Source organism: Mus caroli, unplaced genomic scaffold (genome assembly GCF_978045245.1).
Source record: "Mus caroli unplaced genomic scaffold, Mus_caroli_1 scaffold_13, whole genome shotgun sequence".
NCBI classification, from domain to species: Eukaryota; Metazoa; Chordata; class Mammalia; order Rodentia; family Muridae; genus Mus; species Mus caroli.
In genome coordinates this window covers 39,111,225-39,121,042 of record NW_028227268.1, presented here as the reverse complement: position 1 = coordinate 39,121,042, position 9,818 = coordinate 39,111,225, and the positions used below count along the sequence as shown (strand labels likewise).

The following is a 9,818-nucleotide window of genomic DNA, read 5'->3' as shown; positions in this document are numbered from 1 at the left end:
CTTCTGGTGCGCCTGAAGTCAGCTACAGTGTACTTATGTATAATAATAAATAAGTCTTTGGGCTGGAGCAAGCAAGGACTGAGCGAGCAGAGCCAACCAGAATGGGGTTGACCGGAGCAAGCAGAGGTCCTAAAAAAATTTCAATTCCCAACAACTAACATGAAGGCTCATAGCCATTTGCACAACTACAGTGTACTCACATAAATAAATAGATAAACAAACAAATATATAAACCTTTAAAGAGAGAGAGAGAAGAGGAGGAGGAAGAGGAGGATGAAGAGAAAGAGGAGGAGGAAGGTTGAGGGATGTCTCAGAGGTTGAGAGCTCTCTGGCTGCCCTTCCAGAGGATCTGGGTTTGATTCCCAGCACCACAGCTGTCTGTAACTCCAGCTGCAGGGGATGCAACACCCTCTTCTGGCCTCCATGGGCAACAGGCCAAGAACGCATATGTTATACAGAGCATGGTATAGCAGCAAGCACATTAAATAAATAAAATTTGAAAAAAAAAAAAACAGTAAAGAGAGGACAGACATGAGACAGAAAAAAAATGAGGCCCCAAGTCAGCCAGGCCTGACAGGGGGATGCCTTTCTCCTAGTGAAATGGCGAGTGTACTATAGAGCTGAGGGCAGGGACATGCCCTTACTCAAGCAGCTGTGTAGAGAGACTGCAGGACCACAGGAATAACTGGACAACATTTGGAATACCAACACCATCTAAGGATGGCAATGGTAGCTTAGCCCAGGCGATGACAAGTAGCCACATTCCATGTTGCTCCTGCAGAGTTTATAGGATTGGCCTAAAACAGTGTAGTGTGTTCAGCCTTGACACTCTGAGGCCCTGGTTAGCTAGCTCTTTATTGTAGAGGACTGTCCTGAGCACTGTGGGACATTTGTCAGAATGCCTGCCCTCTACCCACCAAATGCCCATAGTATACACCCCAGATTGTTACATCATCTTAGGACATCTCTCGCTATTGCCACATGTGTTCTGAATGGCAAAAATCTTCCCCTTTTCACCTCAGAAGCTTCTCATCTAGGTGACCATATGACCCAGGATCATCCACACAGAGCCCTCTCTGTGATTTAAAAAAAAAAAACTATAAAATTTTGTTTTTATTTATCTAATGTCTGTCAATGTTTTGTTTTCATGAATGACTGTGCACCACGTGCATACCTAGTGCCCTTGAAGCTGAAGAGGGCATTGAATTCCCTTGAACTGGAGAGTGTGAGTCACCATGAGAGTGCTAGAAATTGAACTCAGGTCCTCTGAAAGAGCAGCCAGACATCTCCCCAGGCCCCTTTTTCTGTGGCTTCTGAATTGGAGCTACAAGGAGAAGTGCTTCTACCAATTGGATGTTAGGGTTTTAGCTAGACAGTTGTGAAGCCATGTTCCCCGTACACATAGAGAAGAGAAGAATTGGCATACAAACACAGAGATAAAGGGACAGAGGACCTTGGGGTACACAAGACCTTTGGGTACAGGGGACTTTAGGTACTAGAGTTCTTATTTTTGTCTAATGGCCAACCACTTGTCTGCCTGTCTACCTGTCAGATGGACAAAAAACAAAAAGACCACCTAAAACAGAAGAAAATATTACACACACACACATACACACACACACACACACACCACCACCTCAAAGCTCAAGTGGTTCTAGGTAGAAGGATGGCTCTGTTCATGACATTGCCCAGTGATTTTTTTTCTATCTGTGGCTCCCTCCAGATATTATCATCATTTACAGAATGCATCCTGGCTCCCCAGGACTTTGTCTTCCCTAAATTTGTGAAGATGCAGAGAGTGTGTGGGCTCTGACGGCTTCCCTTAAGGAGGTGAAGTGTAAGTTATATACGTAACTTTTTTTCACATGAGTTTCACCAAGGTTTAGGCATCTGGCCCCACATAGCTGGTGAAACTATAGCTGGTGGCCATGTGCCCTGTCAATGTTCAGAGATGGTTCTTAACTAAAAGGAAGAAGGGGGAAGTGGAGACAGAGACAAATTATAGTCCCAACCATACAAGAGTCCCACAAACAAAATCTTTATAAGTCTTGACTTTATAGTTTGTGTAAAGAATCAGGTAGTATGGAGAGATGGCTCAGCAGTTAAGAGCACTGACTGTTGTTCTTCTGAAGGTCCTGAGTTCAAATCCCAGCAACCACATGGTGGCTCACAACCATCCTTAAGAGATCTGATGCCCTCTTCTGGTATATCTGAAAACAGCTACAGTGTACCTACATATAATAAATTAAAACAAATTAAAAAAAAAAAAAAGGAGAATCAGGTAGCAAATTTTTTGGCTTTTGGTGCCATATACTGAGTTACATATTATTCTTTGTTTTTTTTTTTTACAACGCAATTAACATGTAGTGCAACATCCATACAAAGTCAGACTGTGTACTGTGTGTACATATGGAATCTAACCTGCCAACCCTTAAGTTATGTAAACTACAGTTTAAAAGATCTCTAGTCCTTTTTAGTTAAATACAACTTTTACTTTAACATGCATGCATATGTATGTGCACATCACAGCATGCATGCAGAAGGCAGAGGGAAACTTGCAGGGGTCAGTTCTATTCCTCCAACATGTGGGCCCTAGGGATTCAACTCAGGTCCCCAGGCTTGGCCAAAAGTTTTTTACCTCTGAGCTATGCGGCATCTTGCTGACCCACCCTCAGAGGTTTAAACCTCCACATGAAACAGTAGAGGATTGTAATAGAGATTTAGTTAGGTCTGGAAGGGAATTGGGGAGACTTGTGTTCTAACTGGAAAGACTTAATGTTGTAAATAAAATGTGAGGACCAGAAAGGTGGCTCAGGGGTTAAAGGCACTTGTTGCTCTTGTAGAGGACCTCGGTTCAGTTCCCAGCACCGACATATTGGCTTATAAGCATCCATATCTCTAGAGCTAGGGGAACTAACACTGTCTTCTGGCTTCTATGTGCACCAGGCATGCATATATACATGTAGGTAAAACACCCATACATATAAAATAAAAATAAGAAGTAACTTTTTTATTTAAAAAAAGAAAGAGATGAGAAATTCTGTGTTCATATTTTCTTAGGTCAGAGAATGTGTTAATGAACAGAAATTAAGGGGATTTAGGCACAGAGCTGCGTCTGTGACAAAGGAAGAGTGCATTCACCCATTTGTCTTGTTAGTGTGAGTTGGTCTGCTGTCACTTACAGGCGAAATGACTTTGGAAAGCCACAAGTCCACTAGTCGATAAAGTAGTGTTTGTCCTCCCTATGCAGAGCTGACTGGGAAGAACCGTGAATTTTACAGCCTGAGTCAGGCTGCCGGCTTTTCTGGTGTGTTCCCTCCCTACCCAGAAGGCATCTGGTTCTATCTTTGAGAGTTTGATGGGCCCCAGTCCCTTTTGGTTAGCTTGTGACCTTGGTTAGAATCTATTGGGCTCACCAATGTGGGCCATGAAATGGGGCCATTGGTACCCAGAAGCAGTGAAGAACTCATTCTTAGGGCAGCTGTGGTGACATATACATATATGTGGTGACATATATTCCTGGAGTCATAGGGGCAACGCTTCACAATTTGTGCTCTGTGGTAGAAATTTAGCTGTGGTGCCAGGCCCCAAAATCTCCTTCACCCCAACGGCTCAGTGGTTCTATGGTCTCCCCCATAACCAGGGAAATCTTTCCCACTTAGCTTTGGCCAGGCCTGTTTTCTTTTGTTTATGGCTAAGATGCCTACAGACAGGCACAGACATCCTTCAAGCCCAGAAAACTGCTCTGCCCTGGATCTCTTTCCTGATGTGCCCCTAGAAGCCACATGCTCTTCTCTCCGCACTTCTAACTCTATTGTCAGGGACAGCTGACAGGTGACTTTGGTGCAGCTCCACCCCAGGATCAGAGAGATATCTGGCTGGGCTGAAATCACAGGCCTTCTGAACTGTCGAACAGGGAGCGTGTGCTGTTTCCTAGGGCACTGGTTTCCACTGGTTTGGGGAAGGGCGGAGAGATAATGTCTCAGATTTTGCTCAGTGAGTTCTGAAGGCAAAGGCTTGGGGCAGGAAAGCTAGCAGGTTCCTAGGGACTGTGGAGAGAATGGGTACCTCCCAGAATTCAGCAAAATCTAGTTCTAAGGAAATGCCTCGATTGGGGAACAGAAGGATGGAGGCCAGTGCTGGCCAGCTGAGGGGGAGGGAAGGCAGGAGAAGGGAGAGAGAGGAAACAGTATCTGGTACCCACACCAGCCGGTGGCTTCAGTGACAGAGAATTCTCATCACAAGCCATAGAGTCAGATGATGCCTGTGGCCATTAATAATGTCATCAGGACATTGAACCAGTCCTGCATCCCCTACCTTTTGGCTTATTGGGTGAATACGTGGTATGAAGTTGGGACCATTGCTATTAGACATTTTAATCTTTGACCAGCCAGATACACTTGAGCTGACCTATGTTCAACCTTCCAAAGCCCTGCTCCCTTTATCTACACAAGCTAGGATGTTCCAGAATGTCCCAACAGAGACACATATGGATGATTTAAAGTCATCTGTATTGCCAAAAAAGATGGATCTTGTACCAATCCATTTTTCTCTCCCTCTGTCCTTCCCTCCCTCCTTCCCTCCCTCCCTCTCTCCCTCCTTCCCTTTTCTCCTCCCCTCCCCTCCTCCCCTTCCCTCTCCTCCCCTCTCCTCTCCTCTCTCTCTCCCCTCTCTCTTCTCTCTCTTTCCTCTCCCCTCTCTCCCCTCCCCTCTCTCCCCTCCCCTCTCCTCCCCTCCCCTCCTCTCCCCTCTCCTCTCTTCCCCTCCCCTCCTCTCCCCTCTCCTCTCCTCCCCCCTCTCCCCCCTCTCCTCCCCTCTCCTCCTCCCTCCTCCCCCCTCCTCCCCCTCCTCCCCCTTCTCTTCCCTCTCCCCTCTCTCCCCTCCCCTCCCCTCTCCTCCCCTCCCCTCCTCTCTCCTCTCCTCTCCTCCCCCCTCCTCCCCCTTCTCTTCCCTCTCCCCTCTCCCCTCTCTTCCCTCCCCTCCCCTCCCCTCCTCTTCCCTCCCTCCCTCCCTTCCTCTAGGATCTCATTTATAGCCCAGGCTGGCCTCAAACTCACAATCACCAATCACCTATCTCAGATTCGCAAATACTGGAAGACAGGCATGCATCACCTTTTGGTATCAGGCTTCACCTTGTTCTCTGGGCATGTTCTATGAACAGCGGGAAGCAGTGCTTGGGCTTGCTAATAAATGCAGCTCATTCTTTTCCGATGCTGAACCCTCTCTTTGGGTGAGAAACATTCCATTCCAAGCTTTCACACATTCTCAGTGGGGTCCCCTCTCCAGGGGGTTCCTGGAGAGCATGTAAGTGCAGCAGGCATGTTGCCCATATTCCAGTAAGATTGTGTGTTTATAGAGCTGGAGAGATGGCTCAGCGGTTAAGAGCACTGACTGCTCTTCCAAAGATCCTCAGTTCAAATCCCAGCAACCACACGGTGACTCACAACCATCTGTAATGAGATCTGACGCCCTCTTCTGGTGTGTCTGAAGACAGCTACAGTGTACTTATTATATAATAATAAATAAACCTTTAAAAAAAAGATTATGTGTTCAAGTTTTCACTGAAAGCTGGTTTTATTCCCTGACCTTTTATTCTGTGAGAACAAATCTTTATGTAATCTCATGCTAGTGGGTTTTTTTGGTTTTTTTTTTTTTTTTTTTTTTTTTTTTGGTTTTTTCGAGACAGGGTTTTTCTGTATAGTCCTGGCTGTCCTGGAACTCACTTTGTAGACCAGGCTGGCCTCAAACTCAGAAATCCGCCTGCCTCTGCCTCCCGAGTGCTGGGATTAAAGGCGTGCGCCACCACGCCCGGCTCTCATGCTATTGTTATTTTTATGACACTACAATTTTTTTAAAAAAAAGATTTCTTTATCTTATGTATGTGTGTTTTGCCTGCACACATGTGTGTGAGCCATGTGCTTGCCTGGTGTCTACAGAGGCCAGAAGATGGTGCCAGATCCCCTGGAACTGGCGTGGTAGACAGTTGTGAGCCATCATATTGGTGCTGGGAGCCAAACAGTGTCCTCTGCAAAAGCATTAAGTGCTTTTACCTGCTGAAACATCTCTTCAGCGTTCAACACACACTGAAATTCCATAAACCCCCAAATTACCCTAAGAAAAGTAAAGGACAAAGGGCTGGTGGGTAGATCGAGCCTGGGGAGGCAGCTGAGATGAACAGCTGGAACATTTGGGTCTCAATTTCCTAAGCTTTGTTGGCTTAAGTGTGTCTGTCAAGGGATAGTGGGACTTAGGGAATGACTCAAGGATATGACTCCGGGTGCCCACATCTAGGTATCACCCCCAGCAATGGCCTAACTGAATAACTGTCCCTGTAAAATGACTGTGCTGAAGTTCTGATAGGTTTTATATTTATGTGGAAGAGCTGGGATTCGAACCCAGCCTACCGGGGCCAAAGCTATCCTCACTGGAATCTTCTCTGGGGTAAGGCAGGGGACATGTGGGGTTTGTTTGAATCTGGAGATTCTAGAAAAGGCATCGGTCTCTAAGCAGAGCCTATGGGCAGCTGAGATTCTAGTCCCACCCCCTGTGATCTAACAGATGCCCTAGAAACCATGTGGAGTTCTATAGGCACTGGGCATCCCCACATCCCAGTCCCTGACCAGAGGGAACAGGCAGTACAGCATTGGGAAGAATGGATAAACACGGTGAGTGGGGCTAGAAAGGGCGTGGACCAAGATAGGACCACTTGACCCATCTCAAGCAACCAGCCCACCGCCATGGTGATGCTAGAAAAATTGAACTTTTCCCAGTCTCCCATCTGTGCTTCTACAAGCCCTCGGCTTTCTCCTCCCTAAATATTCTTGTCGTCCTCCATCAGTTCTCCTATCTTTACTTGTTCAGACCTCTCTGTCTCCTCTGGCCTGCATGCTAAGGATCTTTTTCAGAGGGGGGTGGGCAAGACAGGCATGGTAACACTCAGGAGCAGAGGCAGGTGGATCTCTGTGAGTTTGAGGCTAGCCTGGTCTACATAATGAGTTTACAGGACAGCCAGAGCTACAAACAAACAAACAAACAAACAAACAAACAAACAAACAAGAAAATTCCACTCCCCAAAACAAAATTAGAGTGGAGGGGGTTTAGACAGGACTCAGATTGTAGCCCAGGAACAATGGGCTGGAACCTATTACATAGCACAGGATGCTGGCCTGAGCTCTCAGCAATCCTCCTGCTGCAGCCTTTCTTGTGCTGAGTCCATTAGCATGAGCCACCACCTATTTCTGCAATGATTTTTGTTTCTTTGTTTGTTTTGTTTTTGTTTTTTGAGACAGGGTTTCTCTGTGTAGCTCTGGCTATCCTGGAACTAACTCTGTAGACCAGGCTGGCCTTGAACTCAGAAATCCGCCTGCCTCTGCCTCTGCCTCCTGAGTGCTGGAATTAAAGGTGTGTGCAACCACTGCCCAGCTTCTGCAAAGATTCTTGAAGTCCCCTGTCCTGTTGGAGGGAACATGCTACAATACAGACTGCGCATGCGTGGCTTCCCATTCCTGACAATCGGCTTCAAGCCCTAACCTCTTTTCCAACTTTATTCCCTCTTCCACTTCTTCCCAAAATGTCTCCCAGCACCTCTTTCGGCTGTGTTAGGTATGGCCTTCGCTACCAGTACTCTTGATCACATTTAGAGACCCTCTCTGAGGCCCGCCCCCTCACCCCCATGAAAGGTGCCAGAATGAAGCAGCACCATGAAAAAGCGAGTTGAACACATGGTACCTAGCGGTCAGTTGCTTGTCTCCTTGCTATGACAAATCCCTGACAGAAGCAGCTTAAAGAAGGAAACAGTTAGTCTGGCTCGCCACCGTTGAGGGTGCAGTCTATTGTGATGGCAAAATCCTGGTGGCAATGCGAGAGGTCATATGGCATCTGCACGCAGGATACAGGGCATCTTGCTTTCTCTTTTGTACTCAGCCCCAGACTCCAACCTGTGGGATGATGTCATTCATAGTCACGATGGGTCTTCCCACATCACTAAACCAAACCAGAAACTCCTTCACAAAAACTCTTAGGTTTTTTTTTTTTTTTTTTTTTTTTTTTTTTTTTTTGCAATTTTTAACTATTACAGTCACACACGCGCGCACGCGCGCCTTTTTGTCCATTACTATTATTCTGCTCAATTCTCAACTTGGGAAACGGATGGATGGGTCTACGGATATTGTCCTGGATCTTTCCAGGGCAAAGCCCAAGCCCTCCTCCACCCCCGTGCTCCCTTCTTTGCACTATAAATCTAGCTGTCCCAGGGCTGCTTGTGTGCTAGAGGAGTATCTACTGAGGGAATGATGAATACCTCCCAGGAGGGCCTGCTTATTTTCTGTGTCAGCTGAGGGACTTGCCTCAGGCCCTCATCTATTATTAGAAGTTGCGTGTGAGCTGACAAAAGTGTTGGGTAGAGGGTTGGTGTGGCCGAAACCCACTTGCATTTGGTCAAGTCTGAGACCTATTTTTGGTTTAGTCAGCTATGCCTGTCCACCCCACCTCCAGTGATACTGGGCTTCCTGCCACCAGGGAAAGCCACACTTAGAAACAAACATACTCAGGAGGCTCTTTGTGAGTTCGAGGCCAGCCTGGTCTATATAGTGAGTTTCCTTTTCAGCTAGAACAACATAGTGAGACTGTATCAATAATTATTAATAATACACAACTAATTCATTTAAAAAACAACCCATAAATGACCACCTATTGAAATGACAATTGGTTTATTAATGTTGGGTAACCCTCCTCCTTCCGGGTTGGCAATATATGTTCGTTGATTGCTTGCCCAACGCCAAGCAGGAAACTGCTTTACCCACATACTATCTAAAGTCAGCCTCACAGACACTCTTGAGGTAGATGCGACTTTTCCCGCTTCAGAGACTGGGGAAAAAAATGGAGCTTGATGGAAGCGAGGTGACTTGCTTGGAATCCTTAGCAAGGACGCTCAAGAGGGTAGGAACTCGGCAGCAGTCCGGGAATCTGGGACTCCGAAGCCCTTTGGCAGGTAGCAGCCGGCAGGAGGCATCTCCCCCCACGCAAGCAGACAGGGCAGCGGGCTGCATTGACCCTGTCCCCACCTACAGGCGTGAAGACTCCTTTGTGGAGGAAGGAGGTGGAGGATCCCGAGGCCAAGGAGGAGGATCTGGAGGACGATTCATCGTCGTCCTCGTCCTCGTCGTCGGTGGAAGAGAGGTCGGACCCCGAGAGCGCGACCGAGACGGAGGAGGACTCCCGAGACGCGGATGAGCGCGAGGCCCGCTCTGTGTCCTACAGTCCGCTGCGCCAGGAGTCCAGCAGCCAGCAGGTGGCGCTGCTGCGACGCTCAGACAGCAGCTTCTGGGGTTGGCTCAGCCCGTTCGCTCTGCTGGGTGGCCTGGCAGCTCCGGCGGACAGGTGAGACGGAAAGAACCTGGGACCGAGCCTTAGGGAGGAGGGTCTCCGGGTTCTGAGCACTCACGTCCCCGGCCCGCAGGAAGCGGGGTGCCCCGGAGGAACCGTGTGTGTTGGAGACGCGGCGGCGGCCACCGCGCCGGGGTGGCTGTGCGCGCTGTGAGATCCTTTTCTGCAAGAAATGCAAGACTCTGCACAGCCACCCGGCCTATGTGGAGCACTGTATTCTTGAGCACCCTGACCTGGGTAAGGCAGAGGCCACCGGCAACTCTGAGCTCATTGACTCCCAGCCTCTGAGCCCGCAATGCTCCAAACTCTTCTATCTCTAGTGAGTTCCACAGAACTGTCCCTTCAAGCCGCCATCCTTAGCGCCTCCTACCGGTGAGAAGGCCCACTATCGGTTCACGGTTCCATCTGTCTTGCGGAACTATAGAAGAAACTAG

The 9,818-nt window shown here is 48.0% G+C and overlaps 1 protein-coding gene across 1 annotated transcript; it reads left to right on the top strand.

Annotated features, from left to right (window-relative positions):
* Positions 1 to 6,570: 6,570 nt before the first annotated feature.
* Positions 6,571 to 9,704, top strand: Pgbdf (plakoglobin binding and degradation factor). Its single transcript, XM_021177144.3, has 3 exons — positions 6,571 to 6,665; positions 9,069 to 9,378; positions 9,458 to 9,704. Exons 1-3 carry the CDS (start codon positions 6,653 to 6,655, stop codon positions 9,702 to 9,704), a joined length of 570 nt encoding a protein of 189 aa, XP_021032803.1. The 5' UTR covers positions 6,571 to 6,652.
* Positions 9,705 to 9,818: the final 114 nt, after the last annotated feature.